Below are 22,097 nucleotides of genomic sequence, written 5' to 3' on the forward strand. Positions count from 1 at the left end.
ACCGGAAGCCGTGTCAGAAAGCTCGGTGCACACTTACAAGTGCGTGTACGTCCATGGCGCACTCGCGCTCTATTTGTATCAGTCCCAAATTTAGAGCGTGGGCTGTGACGACAGCATTCTTATAATTCGCGCGCTGAGTTTTCAGATGCAGTTTTGCGCTAAAGCCACCCACAAACCTTCCCCTGGAATCCTTCCATTGAAATGAGTCGCCCAAGGAAAAGCAAGGTGGACACAGTGCCGAGGGTTTAAAAGAGAGTGGCTAATTTGGCTCGACGTACGCGACGTGACGTTCAGCCACATGAACATCAACATCAACCCGTCACAGATCGAGGTAAACGGACCAACACATCGGATCTCGCCTAAGAATTGCCACAACAAATCTTACTCCGGACTATGACGCACTAGCAAACTTTAACAAAAAAGACAGCGGTGTCTTCTAGCCTACTGGAACCTACAAAAGGATTATAAGAAAGGAACACAAGAACTTTAAGAGACTGCTCATATGTGTCAAAGAGATTCTGCTCTGACAACTGAGCTGAACTTTTATCTGTTAAGATTGTGCATGGCACAACAGAAAGTTAATGTTCCATGGCTTTTTTTTCTATGAAGAACCCAGAGAGTTATTTAGTTATTATTTATTTCCTGTTTTTTCTGTGAAGAACTCAGAGAGGGTTGTTTAGTTATTATTTATTTCATTAATAGTGTTATTATTTGTTTCCTGACTTTTTTTCTGTAAAGAACCTGGAAAGGGTTATCAAATAACCGTTATTTGGTTATGTGTGGCTTTCTGGAAAACAATAAATTTTTTAAGCTCCCCTACAATCGTCACACTTTTTCTGTTACAAACTGACGCCGGCCCCCCATCAGAGAAGGGAAAAGTTATGTGGCCCTCACAGGAAAAAGTTTGGGGACCCCTGATCTCGACAATGATGATGATGATGACCTAGATCAGTGGTTCCCAAAGTGGGCGGTACCGCCCCCCCTGGGGGCGGTGGAAAGATCTGGGGGGGCGGTGAGGAAGAAAGGGGCGGTAGGGGGGCGGCAGTCCGAAGTCGAAGTCAGAAGTTTGAACGTTTGTTTGACGATTTGTACACAACACGTGCAGCAGGACGAGTCAGTGGACGACGCATCAGGGTCCGGTTACCACACGCCGCTCAAAAAGTCATATCAAGATTTTTGGTTACAAAAAAAAATCTCTGACTGCTATCAAGTGCTGTGGAACAAGGTCAAGATGTACTTTATTGCGTTCCCAACATCATATTTAGTAGAACAGGGCTTCAGTGCAGTCGCCTTGCTTCTTTCCAAGCAAAGAAACCGACTGAAAATTACTGACTGCGGGGATCTATGACTTCTTCTTAGTGAGTTCCAGCCTGATGTTGAGAAGCTTATGTCCCTGCACCAAGCACATCCATCCCATTAATATTACGTGTGAGACAATGAAGTTTACTGGTGGAATTTTTATTTACCATTCTATGTTGCTGAAACAGTTAAAACTGCTAAAAAAATAAATTGGTTTACTAAATTGGGTTTTATTTGTGAAATACACATTTGTGTTTAACCTTTCTCTTTTCAAATTGCAGCATACCAAATATCAAGAAAGAGGTATTTGTTTCCATATGTGTCTGTGTGGGGGGGGGGGGCGCTAGGAATTCACTGGGGAGCCAAGGGGGCGCCAGCCTGCAAAAGTTTGGGAACCATTGACCTAGATCAGGGGTGGGCAAACTTTTTGACTCGCGGGCCGAACTGGGTTCTAAATTTGGACCGGAGGGCCGGACCAAGAGCAGATGGACGTAGGCGTTGTGTGAAGTCATATAAGCGACCTGTAAAGGTCATTGCATAAAAGATCTTGGCCTTTAGTAGGTAGTAAAGCATGGATATTCCAAACAAGTTTTTTGAAAACAAATGCATTTATTAACAGCATTAAAAAAATAATAATTCACTAAAACACTGCTATCAGTGATTCTCGTAAAATACGACACTGTTATTATGAATAACAATCTCCATCACTTCAGTGCCTGCAGGTCAGATTAATGTTTATCTTATGAGATCACATCAAACGGCAAACATTCTGACCAAATATATCATCTTGAAGAATCGGTGAAAGCATACATCCAAATAAAGTAATCAAAACAGCAACACGGTGAGGGGTATCTGAAAATCAGAGCAGAGTTTTAACTCGCAAACACCTGGTAACAGAGGTGAGGAAACGGGAAACACTTCCTTAAAGTAAGCCTTAAGAACTTTACAGGTTAAGATTAGTCGCAAATAGGTGGTGCATCAATGTCCTTGAGCATCCTGCATTGTTTGAAAATGAGAATGGTCGCTAGTTTCAATCCCTGCTATGTGTACAAATCATATTCAAAATGCATTTTTTTACAATAAACTTGAGAGCCTCCCGTTCATTTTCAGTGGGAACAGTGTTGTTGGTCTCCCTTTTTTGCTAGTGCGTCATAGTCTGGAGTAAAATTTGTTGTGGCAATTCTTAGGCGAGATCCGAGGTGTTGGTCCGTTTACCTTGATCTGTGACGGGTTGATGTTGATGTGGCTGAACGTCACGTCGCGTACGTCGAGCCAAATTGGCCACTCTTTTTTAACATTCGGCACTCACTTCTTTTTTTCGGGCCACTCATTTTAATGGAAGGATTCCAGGGGAAGGTTTGTGGGTGGCTTTAGCGCAAAACTGCATCTGAAAGCTCAGCACACGAATTATAAGAATGCGTCGTCAAAGCCCACGCTCTAAATTCGGGACTGATACGAATAGAGCGAGAGTGCGCCAAGTCCGTACTACTGAGTACGTACACGCACTTGTGAGTGTGCACCGAGCTTTCTGACACGGCTTCCGGTAGTAAATGCGCAGGCGAGCGCTTCGCCATCTACTGGGAAGACGCAGTCATTGCAGGCAAAATGACCAAAAAAAAAAAGTTTAATAATACAATTTGTTCAGGGTTGGCGGGCCGGATTAAATGGTCCCGTGGGCCGGATGTGGCCCGCGGGCCGTAGTTTGCCCACCCCTGACCTAGATGAAGATACAACAGTCTTCTTCCATGGGTCCCAGCGGGCCAGAGGAAGAGGTAGAGGCCAGCAAGGTCGCAGGCCACCATATACCGTATTTTCCGGACTATAAGGCGCACCTAAAAGCCTAAAATTTTCTCAAAAGCCGACAGTGCGCCTTATAGTCCGGTGCGCCTTATATATGGACCAAATTTCTAAATTTAAACCGGCCCGAAGCATTGTGTCATGAAATCAATCATAAGTGGCCACCTGAAGACTATGAATCATGAATCAAAAAGACTATGGATCATTATTTTGTGATTATAAAGTAATTTGTTGCATCTGAAGTTGAAATAAAAAAGATAAAATGGAGAATAATTTGATTTGGATTAAAAATCTGACATGATGCATTAATGGTGCGCCTTATATAAGGACAAAGTTTTAAAATGGGCCATTTATTGAAGGTGCACCTTATAGTCCGGAAAATACGGTAATTCGAAACCCCCATCAGGTTCTGACAACTGTCGGAACTGTGGGAAACGTGGACACTGGTCAAAAGAGTGTCGTCGTGCAAAACAATACCAATCAAAGGGTGGAGGAAGAGGCAGAGGAAAAGCCAAATTTTCAACATGACAAGCTTCCTCTACTTTGACCACTCATGCTCATACAGAGAAAGAAGTAACAGATGTCCATATGACAGAAAAACATGTCATTGTCCAGATTATTAGAATTTTGGGGGATTATTAGAGCTCCTGTCCATACGAGAAATATGACAATGCTGTTGTATGCCCAATGACAAATGACCAGAGATCAAATTGTGTGTGTACACTAAAGTTAAAATTTCCAAATCAAGTGGTAAAGAAAAGTCAATCTTAGTATACAAAAGTGATCTGGATAAATGTTTTTTTTTTTTTTTTAAACAGCAGAGCTTTTTAAAAAGTAAATTTAGATTTAATGAATAAAATAAAATTGATTGTCATACAATTTGAATTTAAGAAATAAAAACTGTTTAATGTATTTATAAAAATCGTAGTTTGTTCATCATATTGGCAATCTTATTTTCAGTTCCCATGAATTAACCTGGCAAAAATAATGGAATTAAATGAAATAAAAAAATCATAATTTCAAAAACAATAACAAATAGGGTGGCACAGTGACGCACTGGTTAAAACGTCCGCCTCACAGTGCAGAGGTTGCAGGTTTGATTCCGGCTACGTCCTTCCTGTGCAGAATTTGCATGTTCTCACCGTACATGTACAGGTTTCTTCTGGGTACTTGGGTACTGTATCAAACACATGCATGGTAGGCCGATTGAGCATTCTAAATTGCCCGTAGGTTTGAGTGTGAAGAGTTGTTCGTCTATGGGGGCCCTGCGATTGGTTGGCAATCAGTTCAGGGTTTACGCCGCTTACGCCCAAAAACTACTGGGATAGGTTCCAGCCCAACCGTGACCCTTCTGAGCATAAAGCGGTTTGAATTATGGATAGATGAACAATAATAAATTGTTCCACATAGTCAAAAGGTTGCACCCCAAATGAAGTTGTGTATTCGCAAAACTGCTCTGCAAAGGAAAAAATATATACCGTAATTTTCGGACTATAAGTAGCACCGGAGTATAAGTCGCACCAGCCATAAAATGCCCAAAAAAGTGAAAAAAAACCATATATATGTATATAAGTCGCTCCTGAGTATAAGTCGCCCCCCCACCCAATTTATGAAAAGAAACGCCACTTATGGTACGAAAATTACGGTATTTTGAGCCTTGACTCTGCTCCTGGCACAGAAACGCCGTTCTCAGCATTTAACCCTAACCTTGTCCCTCAGATACATACCCTTTAGGTTTATTTGTAGGTGGTCATTTTTTATTACGTATTTTTATCAATAACATCACATCCGTTAGGGCGGGACTCCCAAATAAGATAATGGTTTCGCAAATCCGCCATCTTCATTACTCAGAGAGAATTTTGTAGTTCAAACAACTCAAGGATGCCAAAGTGGAGAGATCAAAATGTCCCATTGTTGGATGCATCAATCACCACTAGGGGTGGAAATCGTGGGTTTTCACACGATACGATATCATAGATACAAAGAACCGCGATACGATATTTGCCGATATCTTAAAGCCTGCTGTGATTCATTCACGAAACGATATAGTGCTCTACGATCGATATTTTTATTTTTTATAAATTAAAAAATATAGAACAAAATCGTGATTTATAACAATTCATACGCAAAATCAACAAGGTACTGCAAACTCTTTATTTAGGAAATTACAAGAATATTGTAGTATACAAAGTGCTTATTTTAACATTGAACTTTGATGTCGTGTTTTTTCTTTAAATGTGCGGCGAGATTTGTGGTCCCTGAATATTTGATCAGGATTTACAAACTGCACGTGTCTTGTCCGTTGAGCCATCTTTTCTTTGGAATCCAAAGTGCTTCCAAACGAATGACTTGAAGCCTAAAGGGGAGCAAATTTCCTCGTCTTTTTGGACACTTGCCATAGCACCAGCCCAGGAGCCGCGTACTAGTTGTCGACTCCCCTTTCACGTGCCTGCTCTGCTCACAACAGAACATGCCGCGCACTGCTCCCGGAAAGAGGAAGCAAGCAACAATGAACTGGATTTCAAAATAAAGTCGCGTCTAATGTCCGAGGTCAAACACGGCGATATAAATCGATGTTTACGTCTAGCATTGATGCCAATAAATCGTAGAGCATTATATCAATTAATCGATGTGTATCGATGAATCGTGTCTTGTCCGTTGAGCCATGAATTGCATCAAAGGTATTATTCTCGGGGAGCACAACGTGTTAAATGCATTTGTTAGCTTCACGCTAACGCTAGCATCAGCTTCCTGGTTAACTTGACTGCAGTGCTTGTTTACAATACGTGTTCATAAATATTGTGAGGGGATTTATTTTGTCACGTGTTATGTATGTATGGACAAGTCCTCTGCCATCAACATCTTTTAATCAATCAAAAAGTTTGCGGCGCAAATAAACGCTACCTCGGCTAAACATTATAAATACGTCAACCGGAAAAGGAGGCACACATCTTGCGGCCTGGAGGGAGTGGGGTGTGAAGTATCTCATTTGCATTTAAAAAGACTGCACCAAAACGGCTTGCTCTGAGCCACACCTCAGAACAAGTATAAAAGAGGAACCTGTGATGCTATCAAAACGAGGAATTCAGACAAAAGCATCATTGTTCCACTTTATATAGACCACAATTGAATGAGTAAAATGTAAAACAGAATAATTTATTAACGTGATATGTAAGCTTTAAACTATCAATATTAAACTATAAATCATAATGGAGTACGGTGAATGCATGCGTATCATCGAGGGAGTATGGCCGGTATGAAAGTAAAGAAAAAATTCTTTGCTTTGCTGAAGGGCTTCTGACGTCAGCAGCGCGACGTCCCGCGTCACCCGACGGAGCTCTCTTTCACCTCCGTGGATGGAAGTCGCTCGGCCGGGTAGCTGTCCAGGGACGGTGGATGGGGCTCGGTCATGGCTTTTACGCACGCCCAGTCCTATTCTATGGAGCTCTCTTCCACTTCCGTGGCTGGAAGTCCACGCCGCCACCCGCTTGTAAGTTTGTTTTGTTAAATAAAGAGCCATTTACCAAACCCACGTCTTTCCTTGAACTTTGTTAACGCTACAATATAGTTATATAGTAGATCTGTGGAATAACGACGAGGCTGACGGCAGTGCGCACACACGGCGATGTTGACAAAGGACGAGGAATTTGATCGATGGATTTAATGATTTAGAGCGCACAGATGGTTTGATAACATTATTGCTTATATAATAGTTATTTGATATATAATTTATATATCGTTATATGGGCCTGTGGAATATTTTGAAGTGCAAGAGTCGTGCGCCCTGACGTGAGCCTCGTCGTTATTCCAAAGATCCAGTATATAACTATATTGTAGCGTTAACAAAGTACAAGGAAAGACGTGGGTTTGTTTAACAAAACATGAGGTCAACGAGCCAACAACTACTGAACTGTAATGATAAAAACATATACAAGTTGCTACACGAAATAAAATATACCAAATAACTAAGATAAATAGTTCACTGCCACACGGCCCCAAGCACCGGCGTCGACTTTTAGGCGTGGACTTCTGAGGTGACATTCCAGCCACGGAGGTGGAAGAGACCTCTATAGAATAGGACCGGGCGTGCATAAAAGCCATGTCCAAGTCCCATCCACCGTCCCCGGAGAGCCATCCGGCCGAGCGCCGGCCCCCGACTTCCATCCACAGAGGTGAAAGAGAGATCCGTAGAGTAGGACCGGGCGTGCGTAGAAGCCATGTCCGAGCCCCATCCACCGTCCCCGGACAGCCACACAGCCGAGCCCCGGCCCCCAACTTCCATCCATGGAGGTGAAAGAGCTCCGTAGAGTAGGACCGGGCGTGTGTAAAAGCCACAATCGTTGTGCAAACCTTCTGTGTCACTCTAAATCATTAAATCCTTCAAACTCTTCGTCCTCCGTGTCACTTACAAACAAAGCCGCTAATGATGCCGGTAGTACGTGGGGCCCTTCGTCATCCCGTGATCGAATCTTTGTCCTTGATGTAAACAACTGCCGCGCCGCTCCGCTGACGTCACTTGAAATTCAAATTACAGTAATCCCTTGCTACATCGCGGTTTGTTTATCACAGTTTCACTTTTTTTTGGGGGGGGGGGGGGGGATTTTGAAAATTTATGAAAAGATTTACATATAAGTCGCTCCTCACTATAAGTCTCCCTCCCACCCAAACTATGAAAAAAAATGCGATTTATAGTCCGAAAAATACGGTAACTGTGGTGATTAATGAAACGTCTTGGGTTTGTGAGAGGCTTATCTCCTCATTATGAACAAAGAATCCACAAAGCACTTGGCCAAGATCAACTCACAAAGTTACTAAAAAGGCATCTGGGTCCGGTTAAATGTGAAGCAAAATTAGTCAATACTCTCTGCTAGCTAATGGGTTAATGTGTTATGGCGTGTGGGAGGGTGTGTATGACATGAAGAGGTAAATCTTGAACTGTTCGTACCTGTGTGTGTGAAGGTGGTAATCCTTTCCGTCCATACACTCCAACAAGAGCATCTTTCTGCACTGAGATGTTAAATTTCAGGAACTGTGGTTGGTCAATGTAAAGCTGTGACCGCCAAAACACACCTACAAATAGATCAGAAGAATAAAGCATGGACGTCAGTATCAGCTCAGTGATGTGGTGACATGACATTGACATAGGCTGTTTGAGTGCATGTGAGTAATTAACCTGGAGGGACATCTTGAATTGCTCTTCTGCCCACATCCACTTCTCCTGTGTCTATTGTATTATTTTCTAGGAGGATTTTACCTGCAGACAAGCAAATAATCACTATTATACCGGCAAGAAGTACATTCAGTTGGGACTGACATTATCCACAATGTAAGATTCATATTGAGCAATCTCGATTCAACATCTTGATATCACATTTCTCAGTGACAAATCTTGAGAAATTAAGACTCAACAAAAAAAAATGAGACAATGTGAATACAGCTGAACCTCAATTTTACATGCTTCGATTCTACGCAATTTTCTGTCTAACGTGGTTTGGTAATGGACCCCAATTTATAAAGATATAAAGACTGTACGAAGCTAAATGACTAACGCTCAAACCTTAGCTCCAGTGATTTACCGTTTTTTTCCGTGTATAGTGCGCCCCCATGTATAATACGCACCCTAAAAATGGCATGCTGATGCTGGAAAAAAGCCTGTACCCATGTATAATACGCACCCAATTTTTATGATTTTTTTTTTTTTATGATTTTTTTTTTTTTTTTTTTTTAAGTCCCAATGATCGTCACACACGCAGGGAGGCAATGGGTCCCATTTTTATAGTCTTTGGTATGGTCTTAACTATGCTGGATGTAATTTTTTTTGTTGGTTGTTGATTTCTCCGACTGCCCATAAACGCACCACCGCGCTCCGTGGAGCGTGCGGACGTGAAAAAGGCGGCTCTGTATGGGAGAGACGTTGAAGAGGAATAAAAACACCCATGGAAACCAAAACTTGGTGATTTCAAGTTTCATTTCGAGGGACATTTGTCACGTCTCGTCCCCAGTTTTGCTATGTGTCTAGGTTGCCATAGTTTCTGTTCGCGTCGCCCCTCTCTTTCTGTGTCACCTCAATTGATGTAACGTGTTTTGTATTTAAGTCCTGTCTGCCCCTCGCTCACCGTCGGATCATTGCATGTGTTACTGTCATGATGTCTGTTTGCTTTCTGTTCCTGTCTTTGGTAATGTCTTTTTGTTCCACGACTTTGTCGGTCAGTGCTGTTGTTGGTTTTGTTTTCTAAAAAAAAAAAATAAATAAATAAATAAAAAAAAAAATAATTTTTGTACCCATGTATAATGCGCACCCCAGATTTTAGGACAATAAATTCGTTAAATTTTGCGCACTATACACGGAAAAAAACGGTAATTTCCATGACTTCAGGCGTTAGATAAGAAGAAGTCGGAACATCACTCCATTGTGCAACCACAGAGACGGCGATTGGTAAGGCCTGTTTGACCTTTATAACTGCCTATGCTAATCAGATAGGACATCCCTACAAGATCGCTACCTCGATTGGTAATATACCGTATTGGCCCGTGTATAAGACGACCCTGATTATAAGACAACCGGCTCTTTTTCTAGACTCAACTTTGAAAATAGGACTTTGAACACCAAATTTAATTTTCATACAGAAAATGATTACATCTGAAACAAATGATTATAACAATATATTCGAGAGAAAAAGCATGTTATTTTACCTCATTCAAATCATGCAAAAACTGTCTATCACAGTGCTTCTCAAATAGTGGGGCGCGCCCCCCGTGGGGCGCGTGTGAGCCTGGGGAACAGGCTTTTTTTTTGGCAGTACTAGAATAAAGTGTAATTGCGCGTTTACTACAGCAGGGGGCAGTGGCGCTCTCATTGTTACTTCTGTCACGTTTGCGACAGTGCAACATTTTACGACTTACAAGACAAGTTAGGATAGTCGTGGTGGGGAGGGGGGGCGGTAATAGTTTTCTTCTTGCTAGGGGGGGGCGTAACAGAAAATAATTGAGAAGCACTGGTCTATCACATCTTAATATCTGAACATTTGTAATGAATGGCTTCTGGTTTTTGAAATGTAAATAAACCAATCTACTGTGATAAAACAGAATTGCAATAACTGCATTTTCCATCAAAGTGAAGTCTAACTGTAACTGTAGTCTTGAAACAAATCTGAATAAGGAAAAACATTGCAATAAAATAATGCAAACTGCTACCGCTATTGTTGGGGAAACTGAGGACTGTATAGGGGGTTGGCTCGGTGTCAGGCTTCGGATGAGGATATGGAGCAGGGCGACCATGTGCAGCTTGGACCAGGGTTTATTGGAACAAACTCAAAACACAAACTTGGTAGACTGACATAAATAATAGGACTGACCTGACAAGACTTGAAACAGAAATACATGGTGACGTTACCGTGGAAGCAGCGATTGCATGCAACAATCGACAAGCAATGATCCGACAATGAACGAGGGGCAGACAGGGCTTAAATACAAAACACAAAACACGAGGCAGGTGAACGCGGTTACATTGATTGAGGTGACACAGGAAGGGAGGGACGACGCGCACAGAAACCATGGCAACCTAGCAAAACTGGGGACAAGACATGACAGAAGCACACATGATCCACGGACATGAGCACACAGACGGACAAAACAATGACAACATGGACGTGACCGGGGATGAATCATGACAGAACCCCCCCCACAAGGGACGGCTCCCGACGTCCCAAAATCCCAACCCCCCACGGCGGCACGCGGGGGGGCAGGGGGGTAAACACACCAGTCCAGACGGCCCCACTGGTTTTCGAAACGGCCTGAATGGCACACGGCAGCGACTGGGGAAACAACCGCATTCAGCGGCAACTCACACAACCATGAACCGCACTCGGCGGAAACTCGGGGAACGGAACCGTGCTTGGCGGAAACTTGGAAAGTCAGAGCCGCAATCGGCGGCAGTTTGAAGTCCGGGCCGCAATCAGCGGCGATTGGAAGGCGGAGCTGTGCGCAGCGGCAAGAACCACCGCGCTGCAGCAGTGGGGGTGGGGCCATGGACGATCGCGGGTCATGCGTAGCTGAAGGCGGCTTGGCTTGGTTTCTGGGCTTGGGCTTGGGCTTCGCTTGGCTTTGGGTTCGGCTTCTTGGCTTTGGCTTCTTGGCTTTGGCTTCTTGGCTTTGGCTTCTTGGCTTTGGCTTCTTGGCTTTGGCTTCTTGGCTTTGGCTTCTTGGCTTTGGCTTCTTGGCTTTGGCTTCTTGGCTTTGGCTTTGACTTCTTGGCTTTGACTTCTTGGCTTTGGCTTCTTGGCTTTGGCTTCTTGGCTTTGGCTTCTTGGCTTGGCTTGGACAACGGAAGCTGGTGGTGGAGGGGGGTCCAAGCGCTGGTCGCTGTGTTGGTCGGATCATTCTGTCAGGCTTCGGATGAGGAAATGGAGCAGGGCGACCATGTGCAGCTTGGACCAGGGTTTATTGGAACAAACTCAAAACACAAACTTGGTAGACTGACATAAATAATAGGACCGACCTGACAAGACTTGAAACAGAAAGACATGGTGACGTTACCGTGACAGCAGCGATTGCATGCAACAATCGACAAGCAATGATCCAACAATGAACGAGGGGCAGACAGGGGTTAAATACAAAACACAAAACACGAGGCAGGTGAACGCGGTTACATTGATTGAGGTGACACAGGAAGGGAGGGACGACGCGAACAGAAACCATGGCAACCTAGCAAAACTGGGGACAAGACATGACAAAAGCACACATGAACCACGGACATGAGCACACAGACGGACAAAACAATGACAACATGGACGTGACCGGGGATGAATCATGACACTCTGATGGTTATGCTCGGATGGTTATGCTCTTTTCGCCCCTGGGTGTCGGTCAGAACACAGGAGGGAAGACGTGGTTCAGTTTTGATTGCTTTACTGAATTAATGGCAAAAAAGTAACAGGCACTGTGGCTCGTAGCGGCATACAGGCAAACTGGCAAAAGGGTATAGGCACATGTTTGGTCGTAAGGATGTGAGAGCAGGTGTGTGTAGTGTAAATGGGTGAGTCTTTGGGTGTGTGAATGGGATTCTTGTGTGTGTGTGATTATTGTATGAAGCGTGTAAAGGGTGTGTGTGTGTGTGTGGTGTGTGTGTGTGGTTCCGCAACAGACAGAAATACAGCACGTAAGTCAACGCTCAACTTCTGACGTCACACAACACTATACGAAACGCATTACATAACTAACTGCACGTAACGGTTCCGCAATACTAAATAACCATGAATGAAATACTCTCGGCAACACACCAAACATGAGTTATCGAGACAACAAAATACAGTTTTTCTCCATGTATAATGCGCCCCCATGTATAATACGCACCCTAAAAATGGCATGTCAATGATGGAAAAAAGCCTGTACCCATGTATAATACGCACCCGAATTATTATTATTATTATTATTTTTTAAGTCCCAATGATTGTCACACACCTATCTGGGTGTGGTGAAATGTGTCCTCTGCATTTGACCCATCCCTGTGTGATTTTGATCCATCCCCTGGGGGAGAGGGGGGCAGTGAGCAGCAGCGGCGCCGCGCTCGGGAATCATTTGGTGATCTAACCCCCCAATTCCAACCCTTAATGCTGAGTACCAAGCAGGGAGGCAATGGGTCCCATTTTTATAGTCTTTGGTATGGTCTTAACTAGGCTGGATGTATTTTTTTTGTTGGCGTTGATTTCTCCGACTGCCCGTAAAGGCACCACCGCGATCAGGTTAAAATGAAGAGAGGAAAGTGACGTGCGGACATGTGAAAGGCGGCTCTGTATGGGAGAGAAGTTAAAGAGGAATAAAACACCCTTGGAAACCAAAACTTGCCCGTCGTCGTGACTTGGAGCCGCGACAAATGTTTCGGATTTGTGTAGGGTACATTGTGACAGCAAACGAGCAAGTGATCGAGCAAGCGTCTCATACAAGAGCATTGCGTTCGTATGGAGCGTGTTTCAAGTGAACAGCAGAGACGAAAGGAACAGGGCAATGTGTTGTGAAATAAAATATTACCTGTAATACGCATTTTGTTATTTGCTGATTGTATTAAACTATCACATTCATTGTCAGTCAAGAAGAGAAGAGGACTATTCGCATCGGATCCATAGTGCGCATGCGCAGTGATACTGCCTCCGTATGACGTCCAGTCCGCGATGGAGATTAAAAAACAAACATTATTTGACAATTACACAGGTTTCTGTTCCTGTCTTTGGTAATGTCACTCTTTCTTTTTGTTCCACGTCTTTGTCGGTCAGTCCTGTTGTTGGTTTTGTTAGAGAGTTATGTTAGTTTACTAAGTCTGTGTTTTGAGTTCCTCCAATGAACCCTGGTCCAAGCTGCACTTGGTCGCCCTGCTCCTTTCCACACTCCATCCGTGACTTTTCTTCAAAAATTGTTGTACCATGATTTTCTTCTTCAAAATAATAATAATAATAATAATAATAATTTAAAAAAAAAAAAAAAATTGTACCCATGTATAATGCGCACCCCAGATTTTAGGACAATAAATTAGTTAAATTTTGTGCACTATACACGGAAAAAAACGGTAATCACCGTTTTATTTTTATTTATTTATTTATTTTTTTAAGTCCCAATGATCGTCACACACGCAGGGAGGCAATGGGTCCCATTTTTATAGTCTTTGGTATGGTCTTAACTAGGCTGGATGTAATTTTTTTTGTTGGCGTTGATTTCTCCGACTGCCCGTAAACGCACCACCGAGACGTTGAAGAGGAATAAAAACACCCTTGGAAACCAAAACTTGCCCCTCGTCGTGACTCGGAGCCGCAACAAATGTTTCGGATTTGTGTAGGGTACATTGTGACAGACAGCAAACGAGCAGGTGATGGAGCAAGCCTTGTCTGATACGAGAGCATTGCGCTCGTATGGAGCGTGTTTGAAGTGAACAGCAGAGACGAAAGGAACAAGGCAAAGTGTTGTGAAATAAAATATTACCTGTAATACGGATTTAGGTAGAGAACTGAACTCTCGCTCTTTATATAGCTGACGTGTCTTGCGCATCCGTTCTGCGCATCTGTAATGGCGGCCTCCGTATGATATCCGGTTTGCGTGTGTGCGCGTGTGTGCGAGAGCGAGAGAGAGCGAGAGAGAGAGTGCGAGAGAGAACGCTCAACCGTAGCGCGCCGCCGACCGCCCAACTGCACCACGCTGGTCGCATTATTGTGACAGAGCCGTCGCTGAAATTTAGAAGATATTTTTAAAGTCCTGATGTACTTTCTAAAATTTAAGTGGACCTCAGTGCGCACTGCGCAGGGAGCTTAATTTGGTGCGGTCGCGCAACCGCAGCGCGCCGGGCGCTCACTGTCGCATTGCTTAAAGAGCGCCTTTGTGTTTTAGGATGAACAGCAGAGACCAAAGGAACAAGGCAAAGTGTTGTGAAATAAAATATTACCTGTAATACGCATTTTGTTATTTGCTGATTGAAACTGCTAATTAAACTGTGAATTGAAACTAATAGGAAGAAAACAACTCTCGCTCTTTATATAGCTGACGTGTCTTGCGCAGCCGTTCCGTGCATTTTATTTCACAACACTTTGCCTTGTTCCTTTCTTCTCTGCTGTTCACTTCAAACACGCTCCATGCGACCGCAATGCTCTCGTATCAGACGCTTGCTCGATCACCTGCTCGTTTGCTGTCTGTCACAATGTACCCTACACAAATCCGAAACATTTGTTGCGGCTCCGAGTCACGACGAGGGGCATGTTTTAGTTTCCAAGGGTGTTTTTATTCTTCTTCAACGTCTCTCCCATACAGAGCCGCCTCTTTCCCGTGCGCGCACGGAGCGCGGTGGTGCGTTTACGGGCAGTCGGAGAAATCAACGCCAACAAAATAGATTACATCCAGCCTAGTTAAGACCATACCAAAGACTATAAAAATGGGACCCATTGCCTCCCTGCGTGTGTGACGATCATTGGGACTTAAAAAAAAAAATATATATATATATTTTTTAAAATTCATAAAAATTGGGTGCGTATTATACATGGGTACAGGCTTTTTTCCAGCATCAGCATGCCATTTTTAGGGTGCGTATTATACATGGGGGCGCACTATACACGGAAAAAAACGGTACTTTATTTGATATTTTCTCTCTATTTTTCATGTTTTGAATATGTTCAAGATAAAGATATCAAAGCATGTGAAGTGATCAACTATACTAAAAATAACGTGAAGTGGTCAACTATACTTGTAAGTAAGTGATGTGGTAATGATCAAGTAAAAATTTGTGAAAAAAAAACATATATAAGTCGCTCCTGAGTATAAGTCGCCGCCCCCACCCAAACTATGAAAAGAAAACGCGACTTATAGTCCGAAAAGCGACCAAATCTTGACCCGGACTGTCTCAGTAATTATAGGCCAGTTTCAAACCTCCCATTCATAGCAAAACTTCTTGAAAAAGTAGTTGCGCAGCAGCTTATTGATTACATGGTCGCCAATAATCGACATGACACTTTTCAGTCTGGTTTTAGAGCTAATCATTCCACTGAGACAGCACTTGCTAAAGTGACTAACGATCTCCTCATAGCTATGGATTCAAACACTTCGTCTGTACTGTTACTACTCGATCTTAGTGCTGCCTTCGACACTGTAGACTTAGATATTTTATTATTTTTAATATTTATATGATTCCGCTTGTCGACATAATACGTAAATATAATATTAATTTTCAATGCTATGCGGATGACACCCAATTATATATGCCGTTATCGATGACAGATCCGCGGGATTGTTGTAATCTTGAGGCGTGCCTTGCGGAGATCAAGCAATGGATGTCTCTCAACTTCCTTCGTCTTAACCCAGATAAAACTGAGATGTTGATAATTGGGCCAACTCGTTATCAACACTTATTCAAGGAAACCGCTATAACTATAGATAACCGTACTATCACTCAAAGCGATACTGTAACTAATCTCGGGGTAATATTTGACCAAACTCTCTCCTTTCAAAAGCACATTAAGAATATAACCAGAATTGCGTTTTTTCACCTTCGTAATATTGCAAAGATTCGTCCGATCCTCTCGACCGGTGATGCAGAAACTATTATTCATGCGTTCGTCACGTCGCGCCTGGACTACTGTAATGTACTATTATCGGGTCTTCCTAAGTCCCGCATCAAAAGTCTACAGTTAGTACAAAATGCCGCTGCAAGGCTGCTCTCTCGGGCAAGAAAATTTGATCACATTACCCCAATACTAGCCAACTAACATTGGCTCCCGGTCCATTTAAGATGTGATTTCAAGGTTCTTCTATTAACCTATAAATCACTGCATGGCTTAGCGCCTTCATATCTCGTCGACCTAGTTGTTCCTTATGTTCCGTCTCGTAACCTTCGTTCGCAAAACGCTACCCTTTTAGTGACACCGAGGGCCAAGAAAATGTCTGCAGGCTCTAGAGCATTTTCTATTCGGGCTCCAGAGCTTTGGAATGCCCTACCAATGGATATTAGAACTGCTACCTCAGTAGAAACATTTAAGACACGTTTAAAGACACATTTCTATGACATGGCCTTTAACTAACCTGTAGTGGCTGATTCGGCTGGAGTTTGTTTTCTCTCCCTCTCCACCCCCTCCCTCCCCCCTCCCCGGCCGGGGAGGTGTTTAGGTGGCACCCATGCTGACAGCGGCTATCTGGATTCTCGTGGGTCAATTCAGGATGGGGGAACTGCAGCTCAACCTCCTCGTAGACACTGCCAGGACAATTGAGGGCTCCTTCGGCAGCCCTCTGCTCTGACATGGACATCCACTTTTTATTTCATTGATGTTTATGTTGTATCATTTGTGCCCTCTCTGCATCCATTCCAACCTGGTGATCTTGAAAGGGGGATCCTTCCATCTGTGGTCCCTTCTCAAGGTTTCTTATTTTCCCCCAGTAGGTGTTTTTAAGTTTTTCCTTGCCCTTTTGGGAGCTTAAGATCAGGGGAAGCTTTGAGAATAATTGTCAATTTCTGTCTATGTGAAGCCCTTTGAGACTGCTTGTGATTTAGGGCTATACAAATAAACTTGACTTGACTTGACTTGAAAATGACGATACTAGTATAGTTGATCACTTCACATGTTATTTTCATTTTAAACCGCATGAGGGCGCACTATGGCTGTGGAATAATTGGCACCTCACTGACAATGCATTCCATTCACTGACTTCCGGAGTCAGGAGATTTAATGATTCGGAGTGACACAGATTGTCCGATAAACTTGTTATTTATGTTATAGTTATTTGACATATACCGTTTTTTTCCATGTATAATGCGCCCCCATGTATAATACGCACCCTAAAAATGGCATGTCGATGCTGGAAAAAAGCCTGTACCCATGTATAATACGCACCCAAATTTTGACTCCTACTTAAGTCCGTAAACGTAAAATTATTTCAGAAAAAAGATCATCTTTGGGAACAACCGGATGTTATTCTGCCGGTCAGTATCACTGCGCATGCGCTAGCAAACTTGATAGCGAAGAAATTTTTCGGATTTGTGTAGGGTACATTGTGACAGCAAACGAGCAGGTGATCGAGCAAGCGTCTGATAGGAGAGCACTGTGTTTGTATGGAGCGTGTTTGAAGTGAACAGCAGAGAAGAAAGCGCATCTGTAATGGCGGCCTCCGTATCATATCCGGATAAAAAAAAAAATTAAAAAAAATCTTTTTTTTTGTACCCATGTATAATGCGCACCCCAGATTTTAGGACAATAAATTTGTTAAATTTTGCGCATTATACATGGAAAAAAACGGTACATTTGCTGGCGACCATCAGTCGCCGTGTCGCTGCGTAACGGCTGTAGTCATGCGTGTACGCTGCTCGTACGATGCAAGGCAAACTTAAAGGAGCGCGCCAGAGCTGTCAATCAAACGGCACGCACGAAGCAAAACACGATCGGACAAACGACACAACAGTGCACAGCAGGAACAATGAAATGTATATACCCGCTTTGTGTCAAAGACGCACGCAATCACAGCAACATATTCAATCAATACCAGCAACCTTTAACTTACCGCTGCGCACAAGTGAATGGGTATGTCTAGGCCCCCATTTTAAGACGACCTCCACTTTTTCAGTCTTATTTCAATGCAAAAAACATCGTCTTATATTTGGGCCGATACAGTAATATTTCTTTGTAATTTGTAATAATTATATCATATTAATGCTCACATTTTTTAAATGTTTCTACATTCCCAAATGCAATTTTCCCGATACATTTGTATGCATAGATCTGATTATTTTAGACTTCCAAGATTTTCGAAACAATGTGCTTTTAGGGTTAATACGACTCCCAAATTCTGGTCCCCAAAGTCCGCATGAACTCAAGGTTCAGCTGTAACTTGGTAGAGGAAATCCATTTGTTACAAATTGTGGAAACAAGCAGGTATATAATGGATATTTGGGCCTTTATGTTCAGTTTAAGAGTTTAAGAAACAAGAGGCACTCATGTCACTTTTCAAGGTATACAGAAATTAACATTTACAACATCTGGGTGGTTAACCAGTATTAAGTGAAATATTTGCGGAAACTTTATCCCAGTGTAGACAGAGCACATGGCTGTTGCATTGATTTTGTGGCAGCCTCCCAGCAGTGCTCTCTCTTTTCCACTTTATTTTCTTCTTTTCTCTTTCTTTCTATTTGTCCATTCGGTGATGCTGGTGCCTTCTACCGCACCTCGGCGTGTGCAGATCGGTTCGGATCGGATGTTTTTTTCCGTGGAAGCCGGATGGCTGCGCACATCGGTCGGGACCGGCGTGACTCAACAACAGCCATCCTGCTCATCCGGCCGATGCTGACCAGGTCCGGCCCCCGCGCCTTGGCCTCACATCCGCAACCCCTGAGAGGTCCGCTCCCTCGTGCTTGTCCGAACCAACGACCTTCACCATGCCTGCCCCTTGGTGACCATCTGTCCAGGACGCTGCTCACGCGTTTGCTTGTTTTGTGATGTTTTAACGATCCACAACAACGGTCCATTGGGCACCGTTGGGCACCGTTGGACTTGACTGCCCTTACACCTGTTAATGGACCCCGTGGAGGCTTATTTTGTGTGTGTTTTTGGGGTGTTCTTATAGTATTGAGGGTGTCTGGTTGGAGGGACCGTTTACAATATTTAGGCCTCTCACCAGCTGGTGCGCTGTTACATTTTTTCTTTGTTCTTATCTTGTTGCTTTGTTTGATGACTTTTAACTTTCACACTTATTGGCTTTCTTTGTGGCACCGTTGTGTGTGGCAGCCTTTTATAGGAGCCTATTGAGTTGCGCTCATGTCATCTGTGTGTCTTTATATACCCACTCTGTGGTATGAATGCTGCTGGGAACCTGAATTCACCCCCCAGGATCAATAAAGTATCAATCAATCAATTGACCTGTAATATACAACAAATGTTACTACCGTGTTTGAATATTTGCTTTAAGTATGATAATTAATCGGCTTCTCATAAAAATCCTGATGTATCAAACCAACATATACACTTATAAATATAACAGTCACGGTTACTTTTACAACATCCAATAAATGTCTTGTTTCTCTGACTTTTATGGTATCAGCAGCGGTGCTCTTCTTCCCTTGACACTAACAAAAAAGAGCTCAGACTGTCTTTAAACCAGCTAAATACATATAGCGGAAAGGAGTCATTGTTTTTACAATTTCAAACAAATATGCTTAGCCATTTGTTCAGATTCATCTTTGAATTTATAAAAGGTAATAAACCAATCAGATTGTTCTTTAAGAAAAGACTTACCATTGTCTGTGGATATCATGAAGGTGTTGGGAGTTGTATCTCTTCCCACTCCTTCATTTTCAAATGCTCCATATCCCTCACTCTCCTGTAGCTGCCAGTTCAGACCAAACAGGTGCATTGCTACAGCGAGAGGAGGAACGTGAGAACGTGAGTGCAAAAAGCAGGAGCAAGTGCAGCACAAAATGAATAGCAAGCAATTATGGAAATATTGAAACTATAGAAGGGGTAAGGCAAAGGAAATCAACGAATAAGGACATTTAGTCAGATAACTTTTTTCATTTTGGTCGCCAGAATAAAAAATGTAAAAAGGTTACATTTTTATATACATGTACAAAATTTTCCGGACTATAGGTCGTTACGGAGTATAAGTCACACCAGCCATAAAATGCATTATAAAGAAGGAAAAGACATATATATATATATATATATATATATATAACACAGAAACAAGGAACTAAGAAAGGGCCTGACGTAATATATTAAAAGTTATTCAATTAACTATAGCATAAATAACACGCTAACAAGTTTATCAAACCATCCGTGTCACTCCAAATCATTAAATCCAATGGAATCGTCATCCTTGGTGTTACTTATAAACAACTCCGCTAACCCCGGAAGTAGAAGATGCGGAACTTCCTCTTCTACGTCGCTTAAATCAGACTCGTCACTCGCAGTTCCAACTATTCCACAGGACTAGAGCGCCCATTTAGGTTTAGTGTGAAAATTACATGTGAAACGATATGATGTGTTAATAATTTCACACATAAGTTGGTCCTGATTATAAGTCGAACCAGAAACATTATAATTATAGTCCAGAAAAAACGGTACACCTTTCTATCATCCTAATCTTACTCCTCCTCTGCTGTGTCATTCACACGGTGATTCCATGGATGAAAGAGAAGGTCTTGACATTGACAGAAACATAAGGGGTAACTGGTGATTCAGTTTTAGGATATCTAAACAAGAGTGAGTGGCAACTTCTTGAAGATGTCGAACCTGAACACCTCCATTCGTAAGAAATTAACTTATTCTGCTTCACTACAAACAGCATATCTAGAAAATGTGTGTATTTCGGTTATGCTTTAAGCCAGGGGTCGGAAACCTATGGCTTGCGAGCCAGATATGGCTCTTTTGGTGACTGAGTCTGGCTCGCGGACAAATCTGACATTTGTTTACAGTTGAAGTCATAAATATCATGGTTCGATGGGGAAATGGAGCAGGGCGACAAAGTGCAGCTTGGACAAGGGTTTATTGGAGAACTCAAAAGGCAAACTCACACGACTTAACGAAACAATAACTTGAGTGAGTGACGGGGACGTGAAACAAGAAGACAGCAGGACATGACGACAGCAACAGGAACCAAAAAAGACATCGTGACACTAACACACGGCACGCACAGCGCGCAACACGCACAGCGCGCAACACGCACAGCGCGCAACACGCACAGCGCGCAACACGCACAGCGCGCAACACGCACAGCGCGCAACACGCACAGCGCGCAACACGCACAGCGCGCAACACGCACAGCGCGCAACACGCACAGCGCGCAACACGCACAGCGCGCAACACGCACAGCGCGCAACACGCACAGCGCGCAACACGCACAGCGCGCAACACGCACAGCGCGCAACACGCAATGATCCGACAGGGAGTGACACACAGACAGGACTTAAATACAAGACTGGTAACAAGAGGCAGGTGAGAATGATTACACTAATCATGGGCACACAGGAGGGGAGGGGCGAGCACACAGACAGAAACTATGGACATGAGCACACAGGAGGGGAGGGGTGAGCACACAGACATGATCGGGGACGAGTCATGACAATAAATAATTTTGTTATATTATCAAAGTAAAAAATAGACCTACTGAAATCAAAATGTTAAATTAGCTTTCAAAATATAAAATATGATTACGTTTGCAATCCATCCCATTTGTTTTCTACCGCTGAAATCCAAGGTTGCGTCATATCAGCCAATCCCAGCTGCCCTTCGGTGTATAGAAGGGTGACGCCAGGTCGGACAAAAAAGCAAGATTCTTATTGGACAATACGGTGCCTACAGGGTCGTGAGAGATAAAATTCCATCCGCTTTATTTAAAATTTCAGCTAACTAGCAGGTGTGTGCCAGGCAAGCAAGAAAAATGGCGAAGAGAAAAAAATATTACGATTACCGAACATTTCAGAGTGAGCTGACCGAAGAATTCGTTTGTGGAGAGGAGGCTCTGCTACGTGCCTCATATGCAATGACAAAATT

The 22,097-nt window shown here is 43.1% G+C and overlaps 1 protein-coding gene across 7 annotated transcripts in view; it reads right to left on the reverse strand.

Moving 5' to 3' along the window:
• LOC133152007 (teneurin-3-like) overlaps nt 1-22,097 on the reverse strand; it is a 490,458-nt gene that overhangs the window by 207,270 nt on the left and 261,091 nt on the right. For all 7 annotated transcript variants that reach the window (XM_061275473.1, XM_061275476.1, XM_061275475.1 and 4 more), the window contains exons 9-11: nt 19,842-19,961; nt 8,270-8,350; nt 8,042-8,166 (exon numbers count right to left, since the gene is read on the reverse strand). In XM_061275473.1, coding sequence (XP_061131457.1) covers nt 8,042-8,166; nt 8,270-8,350; nt 19,842-19,961 — 326 coding nt within the window. The remainder of the gene's footprint in view (nt 1-8,041; nt 8,167-8,269; nt 8,351-19,841; nt 19,962-22,097) is intronic.

This window comes from Syngnathus typhle, linkage group LG3 (assembly GCF_033458585.1).
Source record: "Syngnathus typhle isolate RoL2023-S1 ecotype Sweden linkage group LG3, RoL_Styp_1.0, whole genome shotgun sequence".
NCBI classification, from domain to species: Eukaryota; Metazoa; Chordata; class Actinopteri; order Syngnathiformes; family Syngnathidae; genus Syngnathus; species Syngnathus typhle.